The sequence below is a fragment of the Callospermophilus lateralis genome, chromosome 4 (assembly GCF_048772815.1).
Source record: "Callospermophilus lateralis isolate mCalLat2 chromosome 4, mCalLat2.hap1, whole genome shotgun sequence".
Lineage (NCBI taxonomy): Eukaryota > Metazoa > Chordata > Mammalia > Rodentia > Sciuridae > Callospermophilus > Callospermophilus lateralis.
The window spans coordinates 114,744,615-114,764,947 of NC_135308.1; the positions used below are offsets into that span (position 1 = coordinate 114,744,615).

Sequence of the window (20,333 nt, forward strand, 5' to 3'; positions counted from 1 at the left end):
AAATAAAAAATTTTAAGTAAAAGTTGGCTATATAGGGAAAGACACTGAGAGGAAACTTGGGTTTAGATTACTGGTCCAATTATTAACTCATTAAAAATAAAAAAACTCCTGGGACCTCAAGAATAATGTCTGTCACCTGAGTTCCCCCCCACCCCCTTAAATTTACAGGGTTTTATGCATAAAACTTAAAAACATAGGATTTCTCAACCATTTCTTACAGGTTGTGTATTAGGCACAGATGATTCAAACTGCTGTTCTAGTACCTCATCTGCCAACTTTATCTTCCTTGCTTTACTTGCCAGAAGGAAAAAACATGAAATTATCTTATTCTCTGCTCAGCAACTGAGAAATGCTTTGGGAAAAAGTATATTTTTAACCTGGATCTTCGGAGAAATATACGAAGATTTTAGCTTTCACCTCTCATTTATTTGGCACCTCAGATCTAATAAGGGCTTTTATGCTGGCTTTTTAAATTTGAGCCTCAAAACCCTGATTTTAAAAGGGTATTCATTCATTCAACAAATTTTACTGCTTACTTACTACGTGCTATTGTAGGCTCTGGCAAAACACTATGTACGAAAACAGAAAAGTTGAAAAAAAAATAGGAAGCCCCACTCGCCTGAAACTTTTCTTTTAGTGGGGGGAGAAACCAATGTTAAAAAAGGACAGGGCAGACTGGAGGAATTTCGTCTTCTGCGTGACAGGGGAGCAGAGCGTTTGGAACCGAGGGCAGTTTAATTGACCATTTTACAGATAAAATAAGAGCCGACTTCCCAGTAGTTGCGCGGATGGCGCTTTAACGACTCAATGGCGGGCTTGCCATTTAGGTCCACGGGTGAGGGGGGGCGAGGAATAATTAACAGGAGGTGGGCGTTGATTTGGGGACATTAGTCCAGGGATTCGAGAAGGCAGAAACGAAGAGTGATAAGACAAATTCAAATGAATTCAAAAGGAAGCAAACTATTCACACCAAAACAGAAACGTCAGACCCCCACACGCAGAGCTACGCCAGAGTCCCCTGGAGCCCTACGGAGGCATTTGTCCCTAAACACACGTCGGCGCCGCAGACTCTGCCCTCAGACTACTAGGACGCCGGGGGTGCGGCTGGGGCGGGCGCTGCCACCCGGAACCGGACCTGCCGGAGTGCGGCCGCGCTCCCCGCCCCGCCAGCCGCTGACCGCCCGGGTTGGCCGCGGCGGGGGCGGTGGCCGCGGTACCCGGAAGTGCAGCTGACGTGTCCCGGCCGCGCGCGGAATTGTGGGCGCCTCGGCTAATGGCGTCGGCGAGTCTGGGGAGTCTGGGGAGCCAGCGCTGAAGCTTCTTGCCAGGTTGGCTGGTGACGCCCGGTGTGGCGGGGCCCCGCAGCCGTGGGACGGACGTGCCCACCTTGTGGGCTCCTGGGCCAGCGCTGGCGGAGCCTAGCGAAACTGGGCGACTGCGGGGGCGCCTCCGAGAGGAGCCGGGGGTGTTAGAAAGAGGCTGCGGGGGGCGCTCGGGCACGCTCCGGGTTCGCAGCCCAGGCCCGGCAGAGCCCCTGCGGAGCCCAAGAGGCGGGCTGTGGAAGGGCTGGAGGCGACCCAAGGAGTTGACAGTGCCACAGCTTATTTGTGCGGCTCTGAAATTAGCTCGGACCTTGAGTGATCATGTCTGGCACCAACAGCCCCGAGGCGGTGAAGAAGCTGCTGGAGAATATGCAGAGCGACTTGCGGGCCTTGTCACTGGAGTGCAAGAAGAAATTCCCACCTGTCAAGGAGGTAAGCTTCGGGCGACGCCGGGAGAAGGCGCCGCGAGCTTGCTTGGTCCTCTTAGACCCAGTCCTTCTCCCTCAGCCTCCAGTCGGGTCTTGATTTTCATTTGTCGCTCACCTTTGCAGGTGATTTGTACCGACTTTTTATAGTGTCCGAGAGCTCTGGGGCGATTTGATTTTTTTTCCACTCTTGTCCTCCTGATTTAGGAATGAAGTTGATGGAGTGAGCCAATTCAGTAATTCAGTTTTTCGGGTCTTTTTCAAACTCGGGACAGGCCAAGCCAGAATTGAAAAACTTACATGTCTGTTTCTCGTTCCTAAGAATGAATATCACTGTTGTCAAATCTGTGCTTCTCACTTGTATAGTATAACACTCGATTGGAAACTGCTTTCCTTGTTGGTATGTGTTATTCAGCTTATCTCTTATCAATCCCATGAACTATTAACGAATTATCCAGACCCACCTAATTTATAGACAGTGTTGATACCTACAGGAACCATGTTAATTAAACCTTCTTGTTATGAGCAGTACCGTGGCGGGCAGTTGGGTTTGGAGTCAAAGCAAATGGATCTGAATTTAAGTTCTAGCCTTACATCTTACTTAACCTCTTGGAGCTTCAAAAAAAAAAATTTTTTTTTTCAGCTGTAAAACGGGTAATATGTGGTTATATAAGATCATATGTGGCAAATGGTCAGATTAAAAGGGTGTTATTAGGTAGCTCGTTAAAAATTTACACAAATAAAAGCCAAATAGTTCCTGAATTGAATTTAAAATTTAATCACTATTGGCTTTTTTTTTAAAAAAAATTAAGATGCCACTTAATTATTTTAAAAAGATCTAAAATTTCCTTTCTTTTGAATAAGACATTTCAGTGATGTTGTAAAGGTAATTATTTAATTTTTATTTCTATTAAATATAGTTTTGAATACCTGCAGTTTCACTTATTGTTTGTCCTAAGAGTTCACCAAGGGGTTTTTATATTTATTTGTTTTATCCTTATAAATATTCTGTAATTAGAACTTGATTAATAAAGCTTGGATTTTAGGCTTCTAAGGAATCTTAATTTTACTATAAGTGCTCTAGCTCCATCATTCTTTAACAGACTCCTTCTTGTATTTAATAAAGTAAGAAAACACACACACACACACACACACACAATAAATAAGTAAATAAAGTAAGAAAACACTATCTAATACTACCTAATCACTTTTGTACCACTTTTGGCATGATAGCTATTACATATATTTTACTTCATATAGTTTGCCTTGGTATTGATTTTCGTTATTTTCACTGTATGATTTGTTGAAAGTTATAACGTAATTTTGAGGAATTAGGCTGTTTTAAAGAATTTTAAAGAATTATTATTATTATTTAATATTTTTAGCTATAAATGGACATAATACTTTTATTTGTTTATTTTTATTTTTTATGTAGTGCTGAGGATTGAGCCCAGGGCCTCACATGTGTTAGGCAAGCACTCTATCACTGAGCCACAACCCCAGCCTCAAGAATTATTATTTTTAATTGTGAGAAATATGCTTTCATTTAGAAAATTTCAAATCTTGTTTTGTAATTTGAACAATAAGTTATAAAACTTATTGTTTCTAGTTCTAAGAATTCATATAAAAACTCTGGTCCCTTTATATTATAGGTCTTTGTAGGCTAATTTGGGAATTTAATTAACTATTTGTTAAATTATTTCTATTGGAAAATGCATTCAGAGTTCCAAACAGGTCATTAGTAAAGTTCTAGAACTCAACCCATTCCTAATCCTAGGACTTTTCATTAAAGCTAATTAGCTTTTGCTTCAATGCTAGTTAAAGACATATTTAGTAATTACACCCAGTCTTTGTGATAATGATAAAAGTAATTCTTACCATAATTTTGTATGTAGTATACATACTCTGTTAGGATTTGTTGACTGAAAAAATCTTGACTCCTTTACCAGTGACATATGCTTACGTTCCTGCTTTAGGAACTGAAAAGTGACTGTCATAGCCTTAAAACAAGGATGAAGTAATTAGCTAAATAGTGATGATTTTTTTAAAAGGAGGAATACTTCACTTTCATGAATATTTTGATCTAATTTAAACTTCTTGGTAAATTAGTGGTAATGCCAAAATTTGGCTTTTGTTTTTTAAGGAACTGGTAAGTTTGGAGCTTTATTTTTCCCTTTGGGTGCTAGGTAGACCTTAAGGCAAAATCTTTCTAAATGTGAGAAGCTTTTCCTTTTTTTCTTTGCTAGTTACCATTCTCCTAGTATGCTTACAGGTGTTACCTGAAAAATGCTCATTCTGAACTACTCAAGAACTTATAACAAATCTAATTGCATTGTACTTGGAAGGGATACTTTTTAAATAAGTTAAAATGAAGTGAGACATTTTATATTTAGTCTTTATTGCAAGTTTTAAATAATTTCTACTTTTTTTTGGCCATGGTACTTGACTATAAATCTTTATTTTTAATTAATAAGCTGAGGTTTAATATTTCAAATTTGTTACAAAAACAAAGATTTATAGAAAAAAGATATTGATAAAGGATAGTGTCTTATTTTTACCTTTGGAGTTTTTCTACCCTTACCTTATTATGTTCATTTATGTATCTATCCTTTGAATATTAAGTTATTTTGTAGTGGCTATAATTTCAGCCTGCTACTTTATAATAAAGATAGTTATTAAATAATATTAGTAGCAGTTATTATTTCTCCTATTTTTCTGCTTATTTTCCTTCAAGTCCCCCCTCCCATTTTTAGGGCAGAACAACTGAAGCAGCCACTTTGGAAACATTTGTATAATATTTTTTCTTTGCATTAAAACCTTTCAGAAAGACACTTTTACATAATTAATATTCAGTGGCCTTAAGAGATAGTGACCTCTAAAGCTTTATATTTTTGTATTTCTTGAATGAGAACTTTTGTTCATTTCCTATTTGTGGGCACTATGCAGTAGTAACAGGTAAGGGGGAGCCAACTGAGCCTGGAAGTGTAATCTGAGAGTTTGTAAATTAAAAAAAAAAATTTTTTTTGTGTGTGGTACTGGGATCAAACACAGGGGTGCTTTACCATGAGCTGTTACATCCACAGTCATTTTTATTTTTTATTTTGAGACAGGGTCTCACTAAGTTGAGGCTGGCCTCCAACTTGTAGTCTTCCTGCCTCAGCCTCCCAGGTTGCTCAGATTCCAGGTGTGCATCATCATGCCCACTGAAAGTTTGTAATTCTTGAGCTAAGTTTAGTAGTAGTATGATTAGAAAATGTTGGGGTTGGTCATTCTTGGCAGAGGAATTAGCCCATAATATTTATATTCCATGTAAAATACATTTCATACCGAAGATGACTGGGAACCATTAAAGCTCTTTAAAAAAAAGAGTAATGTCATCAGATTCATATTTAGTAACATTATCTTGGCAGTATTGTTGGGAAGAATTAGAAGGTATTGCAAGATTGATGCAAAGATGGCAGATTTTCAAAAGTGGTGATTGCCTGTATTGAAGTAGTTGTAGTGAAAGACAGGAGGTTGCTTGTGTTGAGAGGAGTGGAAGGGAGAGTATAGATTAAAAAGTTTTTTCAAAACTTTAGGTATGTAATCAATTACCCGAAGACAGTCATTGGTTTCAATGTAGTAGTTGCTTTATGAGCATATTGTTTTCTAGGAAAAGAATTAAGGTCTTTTGTTTTAAAATTTTTTAGTTGTAGTGGACACAATACCTTTATTTTACTTATTTATTTTTATGTGGTGCTGAGGGTTGAACTGAGTGCCTCACACATGTTAGGCAAGTGCTCTACCACTGAGCCACAACCACAGTCCTGATTTATGGTCTTTTTATTTACCTGCCATCTAAGTCTTCAGGCAGCACTACACGTAACTCCCTATGTCTAATAAGTATATTATGTTAACCAAATTGCCATTAACTTGAATTTCACATTTCTCCTTTTGCTCTTCCTTCATGCTGTGTCATATGGATAATTAATTTGGACCCTTGGTAAATTTGTTTTAATATGAACATTTACTCTCATAGAAGTTGTGAAAAATGTGTGTTGAAAATGGAATAGGAGCTAGGTATGATGGCATAAGCCTGAGTGACTTGGGAGGCTGAGATAGGAGAATCTTGACTTCAGAGCCAGCCTCAGCAAAAGTGAGGTGCTAAGTAACTCAGTATTGTCTAAAATACAAAATAGGGCTGGGGATGTGGCTCATTGGTAGAGCACCCCTGAGTTTGATCCCCGGTATCCCCCCACCACAAACAAACAAACAAACCCAGAATAGGAGCTTTTGTGAAGGGAAGTAATATTTAAAAAAAAAATTTTTTTTTTAAAGTAAATCTGCATATAGTTCTAATAGTGGGCATTTGTTAGTTCCTTCCATAGCATTTATTCCTTTTTGCTACCTTTGATGGTATTCTGCACTCTCCCGTCATTTTTAGCCCTTTGAACTTGGATGAATTAATCTCATTCCTATTTCCATGGTACCTTTAGTAGCTTAGTCTAGTTGAAATTCTTCCCATCTCTGCCACCCCACCTTTATTGCTGCCCAAGTCACATAATGTCAGTAAGTGCTCCTAGGGAGGAAAACCTTCTTCTTTCTTTTTCAATCTACTGAAAGAGACTCTCTTCTAGATAGTGTCATGAAATTTGAGGTATAGAATAGCTGTAGCCATTTTGTGTAAAGATTGGAAGCAGCCTGGGGATGTACCTATCCATACAGATTCTTCCAATTTGTTACCCTTCTAGTATCATAAGCAAAGAAGAACCGAGAGGGTGAGAGAAGTGAAACAGCAGCCCTGATGGTGTGATTCTCTGGCTGTTGTTTTCCTCTGGAGTTTTCTGTTAATGAGCCAGTAAAATCACTTCTCCTCCCCTGATTATAAATGAATTTGGATTTTGACACTACTTAGAACTTTTTTTTATTCAGGTAGAAACTATTGTTTGAAAGGCATGGTTGTAGACATTAATAATGTAGAGAGAGATGAATGAAGTAGGCGCTTTTTTTTCCTCATGGCTTACAGTCAAAATAGAGAAACAGCTGGGCACAGTGGCACATGCTTATAATCCCAGCAGCTCAGGGGGCTGAGGCAGGAGGATCACACATTCAAGACCAGCCTCAATAATTTAGTGAGGTGAGACCTTATCTCAAAATTAAAAAAAAAAAAAAAAAAAGGCTAAGAGTAGAGAAACACTCATAATGAGATGAAAGGGCTAAAGCACAGGTATAAATCATAAAGTGGAAAGGTTTTTTTGTTGTTGTTTTGTTTTGTTTTTAGTTGTTGTAGAAAACAGTGTTGGAAGAAATGATTTTTGCTTATGATACTAGAAGGGTACCAAATTGGAAGAATCTGCTGCTATAAGGTTACATCTATCTTCATGTCATTAGCAGTGGTTTAATTTCAGAATAGTGTTGTTACATTAGTGCTAATTTCAGTTTGGATTTAGTTTGTGAGTTTGTTGGCTTTGTAATTTAAGAACTATAAAAAGTTTTTGTTTTTTTCCTTCTGACTGTGGGGGTGCATGCCTGTAATCCCAGCAATGAGAGGCTAAGAGGATCACCACCAGTTCAAGGCCAGCCTCAGCAATTTAACCCTGTCTCAAAATAAAATAAAAGAAAAAAAGAAATAAGGACTGGGGATGTGGCTCAGTGGCAGAGTACCTCTGGTTTCCATCTCTAGTACCAAAATCAAAAAGGTTTCTTTTTTTTTCTGTTTTTATTGTTGTTGTTATGATTATTTTTTGTGCTGGGGATTGAGCCCGGGGCCTCATGCACTCTCTATCATGGAGCTATACCTGCAGACCAAAAAATTTTTCTTAGTTGTATTTACATATATTAAAGTTATTCAGTGACTGGGCAAGGCTAAGATATCCACCCCACCCCTTTTAAAAGATGTCCTTACACTATTTGGTTTTCAGAAACACTAGGTCAGGGGAACAACTGAAAAGCTGAGAAACTGAATATATGAAGGACAAGATTGTAGGCAAGACAGATCCCTTTAGATTGAAAATGAGTTTGAACTGAACTGTGGAAGTGGGATTTGAGAGAAAAAGACTACAAGATATGTTAACCAAATAGACTTTGTGGCTGGTTTAGTACGTAGGATGAAAAAGAAAGCCCAGATGTCAGTGATGGGATGGGTAATGCAGCTGTTCAGAAAACAGATTATAGGAAGAAACACTTTTTTCTGGCAGAAGTTGGAGTTTGGGGTTAAAGGAAGATGATGACATCTTTTTTAACATCTTAAATTTAAGGTACCTTTTAAGCATTTTGGTTAGTTAAGTCCTGTAGTTTGGGAGACAGTTCAAGAAAGGAATATAATTAACTGGGTGTGGTGGTGCTTATCTGTAATCCTAATGATTTGGGAAGCTGAAGCAGGAGGATCACAAGTTCGAGACCAACCTCAGCAACTTAAAGAGGCTGTGTGCAACTGAGACAGATCCTCTCTCAACATAAAAGCGTAATAATCATGGCTGGGGATGTAGGTCAATGGTAAAACTGGGTTCAATCCCCAGTACCCCCCACCCCTGAAAAAAAAAGGAATATGGTTTAGGAGTCTTCAATTGAAACTATGCAACTAGGAATTACCCAGAAAGAATATATTGAATGAGAAATGAGGCCAGGGATATTCTAGGTGTTTTTGGAAGAGTCAGCAAAGGATATTGAGAAAAAAGATGCAAATATTTCTTGATATTAATTGTGGGAGTAACATCTTTTTCCCAACTCATAAATGTTCTCAGAAATATATTAGACTGCTTATCTTTTTTTAAAATCTTAACCTCTATAATCTATTTAAGTTTTAGAACTAGCCACTTTTCTTTCTCTTTTCCTCCTCCTCAATTTAGGAAAAAATAATTATGTAATTATGTTAGTTTTCTACATTGTATATGATCAAAATAGCAGATACTTTAATGCAAGAATTAAAGACTCGTTTTTACACCTATAATCCTTGGTAAATAGATGGAAATCTGACTCTGAAGATCTCTGTCATACAGAATACTCTAAAAATGGTAGACTAGGCTAGGCTTTGGTATGAAATAATACTACAGTAGTTAGGGGACCTTGATATATATACCTGTGGTCAATAAACATTGCTAGTGGAACTTTCCAGAAACAGTTGATGCTAGTGAGAATAAGATATTACAGTTTCACTTCTGACATTAGAGACTTGCATTTACAAAATGAGGAGCTATGATGTAGGTCTAATTATAGCTAACAAATAATCTTTTGTCAATTCCTTGAATTTAGGAATGAAAATTCTCATTATATCTTTTATTTTTATTTATTTATTTATTTGGGTAGCAGGGATTGAACTCAGGGTGCTTAACCACTGAGCCATATCCCCAGCCTTTTTATATTTTATTTAGAGATAGGATCTCACTGAGTTGCTTAGGACCGCTCCAAGTGCTAGGTCTGGCTTTGAACTTGCTCTCTTCCTGCCTCAGCTTCCTAAGTTGCTGGGAACTTCCCAAGTTACAGGCATGTGTTACCTTGCCCAGCTCTAGTTATGTTTTTTTTAAAATATTACTTGTCAGCCTGGGCAATGTAGTGAAACCTGTGAGACCTTGTCTCAAAATAAAAAGGGCTGGGGATGTGGCTCAGTTGTAAAGTGCCCCTGGGTTCAATCCCCAATATTGCAAACAAAACAACACCACCACCAAAACCCCCCAAATCAAAAACAAACAAACGAACAAACAAACAAACAAAAAAACACTACTTCAGACTACTTAAAAATACTACTATTCCTTCTCCTTATTATTTGATTTAAAAAAAAATTTGTTAAAAATGTCATGTGTTAATACTTATTCTTCTCAAGAAATCAAAACAGGGTTTGTCAAATTTGAAATCTTTGTTGACATCTAACATCTAGCATGTCACAGGACAGATTTTGGAAACAAGATTTCAGGCTAGGCATGTGGCACACATTTGTAATCCCAGCAGTTTGGGAAGTTGAGGCAGGAGGATCACAAATTTGAAACCAGCTGTCTTGGAAACGGGCAAAAGCATTAGGGGTTTATTTCTGTGGTAAAGCATCCCTGGGTTCAATACCCAATGTTGCAAAAGAAAAGGTGTGACAGACTCTGGACAGATAGCATTGATATTCTTGAAGGCTTAGTTGATCAAATCTTGGTTGACACAGAAGCAAATTGAAATACTGAATTTGGACATATTCAAGGTATATAGTGCTATACTGGGAAGGAAGTTAAACTTTTGAAAGTGATGGTGGGAGAAATCTCAGTGGCCACAGATTAACTTTTCCTGGCCCAATAAGACATTTACCCCAGAGAGTTTGAGATAAGATATGTGACTGTTACTTAGCATGCGTAATAATGTCTGTATTTCAGTATTCTTTTATTTTTACAATAGTTAATGTGCTGTGATTTGCAAATCTTCAAACATATTCAGAATCTGGCCACTTTTTACCACCTCAGTTGTATCATTACCATTATCTCTTTCTTACAATATTGCAGAGGATTCCTAAATTTTACTGTATATTAGAATCAACTGAAGATTTTTAAAAGTAGTGATATATGACTTCTGTTAGCAGTCATTCTGATTTAATTGGAATGAGTTGCAGACTGAGCATTAGAATTTTTTGTAAGCTCCCTGTCTCTAACATGTATTGCCTCAAATAATTAGAAAATCAATTTTTCCCTGAAGAATTTGATTTTGATTGTGTTTTTCTGCTAGTAGCCTTGTTAATTTGGGACATTTCCATTTCTTAAAGTTTTAGAAGTTGTAGTGTATCTATTTTGTTTCTTAGTTGAGCATGAAAGCTGAGGATGGCTGATTTAAGCTGAAATAAAATTTACTGATAGGACAATGAGTGTTCACAGAATTGATAGAAGAATGGATGGAGCCAGTTATATAAAAAGTAAATTAACAAGGGGAGGGTAAACAGCTGGAACCACAGCAAAACTCATGTCGGTTAGACCATTATTGCTGTCTGATGAATAGTGATTTGATGATATTGATTGCACTACTGATAGTGTTGGTCACTCTAGACCACCACTGGTTCTGCTGCCCTCTGAAACTAGATGTTGCTTTCACTGTTGCTGTTATTGGAAAGAATTATTTTGTCTCTAACTTTTCTGTGCCACTATCCTCCATATTCAAAATCCCTGATAGATGCATCTATTTGGGTAAGCATAGTCTGCTAGGACATGTGGGAAATCAAGTATCTGGAATTTTCAGTTTTAGTAGTGTAACAAAGATTTTGTATTCTTCCCAAATTCTTGAAATAGAGAATTCTTCAAACACAAGCAAGGACTGCACCTGTTAGAAGTCAACAAAGTGAAAAAGGTCTATTACACATGATATAGCCTACCTATTATGTGTTCTTTATTTTATGCATTAATCTGCTGACTATTAAGGTATTATTTTTTGAGGTATACAGACCAGTATAAAATACAAATAGCCATGTTTCTAGATACTGAAAATATTCTGACTTTCTATGATGGAAAATAACATATCAATATTTTATGTTAGTGCTGTTCAATAGAAAGATAACGTGGGTCACAAATGCAGTCAATCCATAGGTGTAATTTTCAATTGCATTTAAAAAGTTGAAAAAGATTTGTACATTGGTGTAGGCCTATAATTCCAGCAACCCAGGAGAATGGAGCAAGAAGATTGTAAGTTCAAGGCCAGCCTTGGCAAATTAGCAAGACCTGATCTCCAAATAAAAAGGGCTGAGGATGTAGCTCAGTGATAAAAGAGAGTTTACTACACAGGAAATAAAGATCAAAACCTCAGACATTTAATTTTAATAATTTATTTGTTTCAACCCAGTGTATACAAAATATTATTTCTAATGTAATCAATTTACTTAGAGAATACATTTTTGGATACTAAACCTTCAGAATCTAGTGTGTATTTTACATATAGAACACAACTCAATTTAAACTGGCCACATATCAAGTGTGACATGTAGTCAGTGGCTCACATATTAGTGCAGTTCTTGTGATGTTCTATAAAATGCTATATGAATTGCAGTTACTGCCAGCTAAGCATGTTGGGATGAAATATTTTATACACATTATGAAAACAGGAATGAATATTTAAAAACTATAACCAAAGAGTAATAAGTGCTTGGTTGTTCAGACTCAAAAAAGAAAACTGTGTCCTCAAATACAAAACAGTAATTTCACGTGCAGCATTTTATAATTTATTTGTGGTAGAGAAAGGGGATTATGAGATGGGGAGGAGAAATTCAAATTTTTTTCATTAGGTTTTTAAATTATTTTTATTTTCCAAACATTTAAGCTTGTGAAGTGTTGAGATATTTCAGATATTCCTTAAGGCAGAGGAAAGCAACATACAGTTTGTATATGAATAATCAAATTAATCATATTTTATTATATCTATGTGTATGTCACTACTAGGGTTGGTATCTGATGCTTTGAAAAAATAAGATGATAGCAACTGACTATACTTGTAATTTTAACTATTGTATATGACTTATTTAATGCCTAGATAATTAATGTTGATAATAAGTTTTATTTTCTAATTGTTTTTATTTTTGTAGGCTGCTGAATCAGGAATAATAAAAGTTAAAACAATAGCTGCAAGAAACACGGAAATTTTGACAGGTAATTTTTTCCATTAAAAATTCAACAATTATGAAAAATTGACTAATACTAAAAGTAGAATCTTGAAAGAAAGCCATAAGTTTTCTATAGAATGCCTTTCTCATGCCCTAACCTGTTATTTATGATACAGACTACAGGAATGTCCCAAACTGATTATATTTCCCAGAAGTTAATACTATAAAATTCTCTGATATCAGAAAGATTAAAAGTTCTAATTCCTTGGAATTAAGTATGGTGATGAAGAAAAGAATGAGAGTTTCTTTTTATGTCTTTTCTTGATTAAACTTGGTTTTCAAAGAGGAATTTTTAAGAGTTTCTATTTGGTATGCTTTTTCTACTCAGTCTACTCCTTTTTGGTTTTTTGTGCTTTCTGTTCTTACCTCAGTAAGGAACATGGACTGGCTTTTTTTTTTTTTTTTAAGAATCTAATATATGTAAGTACTTGTGCCACTCTATCTTACATAAGACTGTCTTGTGGGGAGATATTATCTTATTTTATAGTAGAGCAACTTCACATGCAAATAAATTTCTTGCTTGCTTAAGGTGACATGATAAGTAATGGAACCAGATTCAAATTCAGAAGTGTTCAGAGCCCAGCTTCTTCTTTCAGATGCCATTGTATCTCAAGCTTTTCACCCCAGCTACTTTCTCCCAAGTGCTTCATATTTAATCATTGCTTGCTCCATTGATCCTTCAGCCTGTATTTCCTGTTCCAACAGTGCCTTTCCTCTCATCCAATTTAAGAGAAAAATAGTCTTATTAAGTTAGTTAACACAAAGACTATAAAGAATCTCTTGAATTTTCATAAACTTTACATTTAAAACAAAGGATATCAATAAATCTCTAATTTGTGAGATTTCAGAGTATTACAAAATGAGATAAAGATTTTAGGGGGTGGTTTAAGAGTTGGGGGGCAAGCATGGATTTTACTTAGGTTGCTCAGCTTTGCTGGAAATTGGTCCTTAGTGTTAGTTTTCTTGAGTTGCATCTGTTTCTTTTAGATTCTTCCCTGATTTTCATTAGTCTATTGGAAATATCATATATTTTTATAACATATTCACAACAGTGAATAGTATTCTGTGTGCATATTGAGGAGTGTGGTGAATTCAGTAGGAAAAGGCAAAGGTGTTTATGGTTGGTTGGGAGGGACAGCAAGTAGATTTTGGGAGATGCATGTTGGTTAGATTAGCTACTGTAGGGGAAATAGTGTTTAAAGATAAATTATGACCTACAATATTTTTAAGATAGACCAACCATATTACAATATCATTGTGAATATTTATCTTTGGTATTATTATTGTTGATACCATAGTAAGTCCTTAATTATTCTCCAATAATAGAATTTTTCGTTAGTTTGTAGTTGATGGAAGATAAAAGCCTGATTTCTTCAGAGAACCACTGTTTCAGTGTTTTATGCTAAGTAAAATGTCCAATTATAAGAAAGAATAAGAAATTGTTAGTGCACATGAATTTAATATACAGGTAGACTGTTAATTTCATTTTAATTGTATTAGCTTTATTCAAATCATGTTAGGACAGATCTTTATGCACATACAGTGTGCTTTAATCTTCATAGTTTTCCAGAGCCATTTACTCAAGGTACATTAGCATTTAACTTGATCCTGTTATTTTTTTTTTATGAAGTATTGATAATAATTGATGCCTAAAGAATATAGATTCATAGATCACTGTCATCTTGAAAATCAAAGACTCTCAAAAACAAAGATTTTGTATTGGTCAATATAAAGTTCCTAAATTCAGAGAACAGTTAATACTGAAAAATTTTTTATTAATTTAAAAAATTTCCTGAGAAGTATATATTTTTTTAATACTTGAAACCAAAGGATACTGCTTTTGTGTTGTAATGGTTGTAAAGATCCCACATAATTGAAGAGTCTCAGATGAGACAGAATATTGAATTCTCATATGTCTCTGTATATTCAGAATATATAAAGTTGCTGTAAAAATCAGAGCCCTTAATTAGGCTTAACTAATCTAATTAATGATATTCAGCATAGATTTCTACTCAGCTTTAGTTTCTTAGGTTTATTTTCCAAGGGAACATCATTTATATTGCAACATAAATCTTTGCTTTACATCTCCCCTTTTAAGCATCCTCCTTTAATGTTTATTTTTCTTTGTTTTCACTGCTGTCATGAATGCTGACATAAGTGGAAATGCTATGCCAGGTAATGTCAGCATCGATTCAGATGTACAGATTATCTCAGAATTTTTTTTTCTTTAAAAATGAAACTCTGAAAATGAGAAATAACAAAGTTTTTCATTTATAAGGCCAAATGCCTTAATTCCACCTTTGCTATATATTACAAATTATTATTCTAGCTGACACTGTACTAGAAATTGAAAAGGCATGTGTTAAACAGAAATCACATAATTCTGCTTTTTAAATGTATGTTTGAAAAAGGAAATCAATGAAGTGTGATGTCTATTAAAATTGTATATTTAAACCCTACCCTAAAACGTAATAGTTAAGTCTACCCATGGCTGCTTTTAGCTATTGTCAGTACACATACGTAATTTTTACATGAATAATCATTACGTATGATTTGTGTTCTTTTCTCACATGGTTTTGCATCATCTTTTCCATGTCTCCTTAGTCTTATAACTACGAGGCCTTTTAAGTAGCAATGAGTAAATATACTTCAGATATTTTTTCTGACATAAAAGGTAATTTACCTGCTTATTTTAATATGTTCTGTCTTTTCAATACATTGCTTGTGATACTTTACAAACAAATATGGAATATATTGTGTAATATATTTTTAATAAGTACTTATGTAAAAATTAGTAGGGGAGATAGAAAGTTGGATGATGAAATTCACATATAATCTATATGGAAATACAAGAAATATATTTGAAAAGTGTGTTTGTGCCATTTATTCTGTTTGGCTTACCTGCTCCTTCATTTGGAATACTTTGCCAGAAACTTAACTTTCCAGATGACTTTCTTCCTGAAATTAGTATCAACATCTTATTCTTTCTTATGTTGCTGTTATTTATCATATTACAAGGGAAATAATAAATCTCTTATTAAATGTAGGTTAATAAATGAATGACATTGTATAGAAATAGGTCTCTTAATATTGTCTTTACTATTTTTTTCTACCTCTCTTTAATTTTTACATGTTGTAATTATTTGAATACATGTATTGTCATCCTTAGTTTATGACAACTAGATAACAGCACTCTGAAGAAGACAGACCCTAATTATAGAATTCTTATACTGAGTAGTAAAGGCCAATATGGAAATGTATAGATAGGATTGTTATTGGAAGATTGATAGGAAATGCACCTAACCCAGCTTGGGAATCTGAAGCTGAGCGAGCCTAAAAGCTCAAAGGAGAGTTACCCAGGCAAATAAAGTGTAGAAGTGGACTGCTTTAATAAACATATGAGATATATAGCAGCTTGATGTTATATGGATCCACTAAAAGTGAAGTGTGGAAGATATGGTTGAGTATACCATCACTGAGGCAGAGGTAACTGTTAGGTAATTTAAGCTAGAAAATACAGGGCCTGTATCATGTTCACATGTTCACCTGTTGGGCCAGAGATTACATAGTGTGTCTACAACATAATGTGCTTTTATTTATTTTTTCTTGGATTTAAAAAATAATAATTTTATCCCATATTTTCTTATATCATAAGTTTTTTGGGTGGTAGGGGTGGGGGTTGTGTCTGGGGATCAAACCTAGGACCTCACACATGCTGTACCACTGAGTCATACCCCCAGCCCTATCACAAGTATTTGATTTCATCTTTTTAAATGTTTTTAATTGCCATACAGTGTTTCATCAAGTGGATTGTACTTCCTTTATGTTAGGTGTATTCAATGTTTAGAATTACTTTATGATAAATTTCTAGAAATTTATAAAGTTGTAATGTTAAAGGGTATGAATATGTTTGAAGTGCTTGGAATGTATCACCACACTTTTTTTTTCTTTTCTGGAAGGTAAACATTTATGCCTTTACCAACAATATGAAAGTGTATTCTTATAACATCCTTGTCAGGATTATTGTTTTTTAGAAAAAAAAAGTGGTACTACAACAAAGAAATGACTGTTCATTTTACCTGACATTTTTAAATTTTATTTTTTAGTTGCAGATGGACACAATTCCTTTATTTTGTTTATTTTATTTTTTTATATGGTGCTGAGTATCAAACCCAGTGCCTCACACATGCTAGGCAAGTGCTGTGTTGCTGAGTTACAACCCAGCTCCTGACATTTATTTTTGACATTGAACATATTTCTCTGTATGCATTAAATTATTTTCTTTTTCATTTTACATTCACTTCTTCTGAGATTTTGTGTTTGCTTTATCAAGTTATTTGAGCTACTTGTATAGCAAAATATTAACTGTCGATTGTGTTTTAATCATATTTTTGCCAATCATGGACCTTTTAATATTTTTAAACTCTAGATGCTTTTTATTTTTACCTTAAATAATTTTTCTGAATTCTTTTGTTGCTTTACATTTATGATGCCCTTCTCCTTCAACATAGTTTATAGTCATTTTCATTTTCTTCTAGTTTTTCTGTGGTCTTGATTTTTTTCCTTATTTTTTAATATATGGAATGACATAAAGATTTAGATTTTTTTCTTTTGCAAAATTGCTAATTATTCTAACACTGTTTGTTGAATAATTTTCCCTTTAGCTTGTAATGTGCTTCTAAAATGAAACTACTATACTTTATTTGTCCTTTTATTCTTGAATCATTTAAATATATTTTCAGACCTTTGAATCCACTAAAAAAATGTTTAGTGGTGTTAGAAACATCAAGTCTTCCCCAGAACCAGATTTTAAGCTTTTTGAAAATAGAAATAATGTCTAAGTCACATTTTATTTCTTTCATAAGCATTACAATTTGTTATTTAAAGGCTGTTAAAATTTATCACAATAAAACTTTTATTAACCCCTGTTTATGTGATTTATAGTGGGGTATCCTAGTTTAATTCTTTTTTTCCAGGATAAAAACTGCAATTATGCAGTGAAACTGCTCAGAGCAAGGAAACCCCTAGGATATGGGGACCTGCTGGACCTCTTTCAGGTGTGTGAAAGTGCATCATTTGATCTCACAGTTATATAATTTGGAAATAACAGCATCTATCAAACACACAGTTGCTCTGTTAAAGTTGCTTATTAAAGGACTTAGGTGGAAAATAAACTTTTTCTCTTCTTCCCACAAAACCTCTTTTTATATCTTAATGGAAGCTGAAATTGTTTTAAAGGATCAAGTGATCCTTCTTTTTTGCTTTTTGAATGATATATAAAATAGTTAGAACAAGATGTTTTTATATTGTTCTACAATTTTTTTCTTCATTGTGATTTCTAAAATCTCTACTCCTATAAAGCTATCCTTAAATAGTATATCATCATAACCATTGTACGTAAAGAGGGGCATTCTCTCAGTTAAAAGAGCCAGGTTAATTTCAACTTCTGCACTACTGTCACATTTGAAGGAAGAAAAATAAACCAGTAACTTAAAAAAAAAAAAAAAGATTTTTCTGTTACTGAATTGTGATCTAGATATGGTAGATGTGTTTTGGTTAAATAGATAAATCAATTTTATTATTTAGTTGATTATCTATTCTGGATAACTTAGAAACTGCCATTTTTATATAAATTGGGAGCGGAAAAGTAGGAAAAGATGAGAGATAGGTATTTAATTACTTTGAATAACATTAAAATAAAGTTTAAAAAATTTATTTTTATTACTACCTTAAGTTTATTTCACCTTGGTAGACCTGAGTGTAATGGATATGTATACACACTTCACTATGATTCATCTTATTTTATTGATTCTAGGGTACATAGTTTTTTCACTTTTTAACATCACTTAAATTGGTATTCGTCTTACAAATGATAGTATCTTTTAGAATCACTGTGGGTCAGGTGTGGTATAGTTTCCTTTGTAGGTGTGTGTGTTAATTTGTTCATATTATTATCACATCAATTGAGTTGTATGCGTTGTTGATATCATATATGTTGAGGTGTTAATTGCTATTTGAAATGTTCCCCTAATTGTTGTCAAAAACTTTTTAACATTTTATGGTAAGATAAAAAAAGATCAGCATCTAAATATTGCAGAATAGTGTCATGAAGAAAATTACAGAAACAATAGTGAGGTCCTCTTTGAAGAAATGAAGTATTCCCAATATTCTCCGTATTCCATAGGATGAAGTTGTGCAGAAAACTTTTAAGTGATTAGAAAGCATTTCCATTATTTAATTGGCTTTGATTTTCTTTGTGATGTTATGGGTATGTCTTGAATCATTGGCATCTTAGACTCTTAAGAAAATGCATTGTTTTTTTCTTTTATGACCCTTCCTTTATTTATCTGAAGACTTTAGGTAGACAGTTTTAGTTATTTGTTTGTGATACTGGGTGATCCAATCCAGTGCCTCCTGCATGCTAGACAAATACTCCACCACTGATCTACACCATCAGCCCTTAGGAAGACAATTTTAACATACAAATGATTAAGTCCTCTTTTAACCTCATTTATCATCAGGATGATAACTTGCTGGGAAGAATAGTGAACCAGGAATTAAAAGACCTATTTCAAATTCTTCTTGTACCATCTACTTACTTGTCACTTAGACCTAATTGTGCCCTATAAACTATAAGGTTATTGTAATATTCCAATGAAAAACACGGGCTAATGTCAAAAAAATTATGAATGCAACTTGTTTTTACTGAAAACTTTTAATTTTCCTGAACAACATTTAATAATAAAATAAACATTTAATGATAAAGTTTAACATAAATGGGGTAGCTTCAGACTTCAGTATTCTGGCAAGGATTGAATTTGGAAGGATGATTTAATCACTTCATTAAAGCTTTATGATTAGCTTTAAGGTCATATTTTAATCATTCATGTTTTGAAACTTCACTATGGAAAATTTTTGTCTTTAGGTTTGAATGAAAACCTTTGTGCATAAGGAAGCAAGGAAAAAAGGAGAGGAGCCCTTTTGCCAGTCTTATTTGCTGTTTTTTTTTAGCTGTGTTAAATTGGTGATTTATACTGATATACTGAGGGACCTTTGTAGAGCATGCTCTAGGAAATCGTTGTCTTAATTTCTTATAAAGAGAGCTTTTTTAAAAAAGATTTTTTTAAATTTTAGGTGGACACAATATCTTTATTTTTATGTGGTGCTGAGGATCGAACTCAGTGCCTCATGTGTGCTAGGCGAGCGCTCTACCACTTGAGCCACAACCCAAACCCCCCATAAAGAGAGCTTTGGGAGAAGTAAAGTAGGACTTAAAGAGTAAAATTAATGTTAATATTGGTTTTGTACTTTAATAATGATCTGGATGACTCTCAATTTCTTTTGAAAAACATTCTAAAACTCAGATTTAATTGTGTTTACGACATGTCTTTCCTCCAAAAATAATTGATGGAATTAGGACCCTTGAAAACAAGTATCAAACTCATAAGTTTAATGTTATCTTCACATGTTATTTATTCAAATACCTTGAAAGTGACAAACCTGTCTTGTTCATCTTTTTGTAGCCTATCAGTAAATAGTTATTGACTTAATTCCATTTTATAAATTTAAATGTGTAAATCAGTTTGTGCATTTCCTAACCTCCTTCATTTTTGTCACCCCTTTAAATTTCTGAGAAGACTTGGCTTTGTTAGATATAAATTAAGATTTGAAGTTATAGCATATATATCCAATTAACTTACAGTACTGTTTCAGTAATATAGGGAGAAATGCTATAATATAGGGAGAAATGCTATTGTTTTTGATGATGTATGTTTATTTCTTGAAAAAGAGATTAGAGCTCTATGAATTTAAAGCATATAATGAAATTCTAAGGAGTTTTTGAATATTCATTAACGAGTGTGGTGGGAATGGTGTGCATACTAACTTCTTACTTATTTTCCCTTCTGCACTATAAGAAGAAATAGCTTCTGAGAATCCATGTCCTTAAAGAATTTATAGCAGAAGATAGAGAAGAATGAACGGGCAGAGTGTTGGGAG

At 34.4% G+C, this 20,333-nt stretch overlaps 1 protein-coding gene across 3 annotated transcripts in view; it reads left to right on the forward strand.

The window, feature by feature from the left end:
- The first annotated feature begins 1,274 nt into the window (after nt 1-1,274).
- The window catches only part of Mon2 (MON2 regulator of endosome-to-Golgi trafficking), a 113,863-nt gene continuing 94,804 nt past the window's right edge, over nt 1,275-20,333 (forward strand). For all 3 annotated transcript variants that reach the window (XR_013091226.1, XM_076854808.2, XM_076854809.1), the window contains exons 1-2: nt 1,275-1,754; nt 12,258-12,321. Coding sequence is in view for 2 of the 3 variants with exons in the window: in XM_076854808.2 (XP_076710923.1) it covers nt 1,644-1,754; nt 12,258-12,321 (175 nt within the window). In the remaining variant the exon portion in view is untranslated. The remainder of the gene's footprint in view (nt 1,755-12,257; nt 12,322-20,333) is intronic.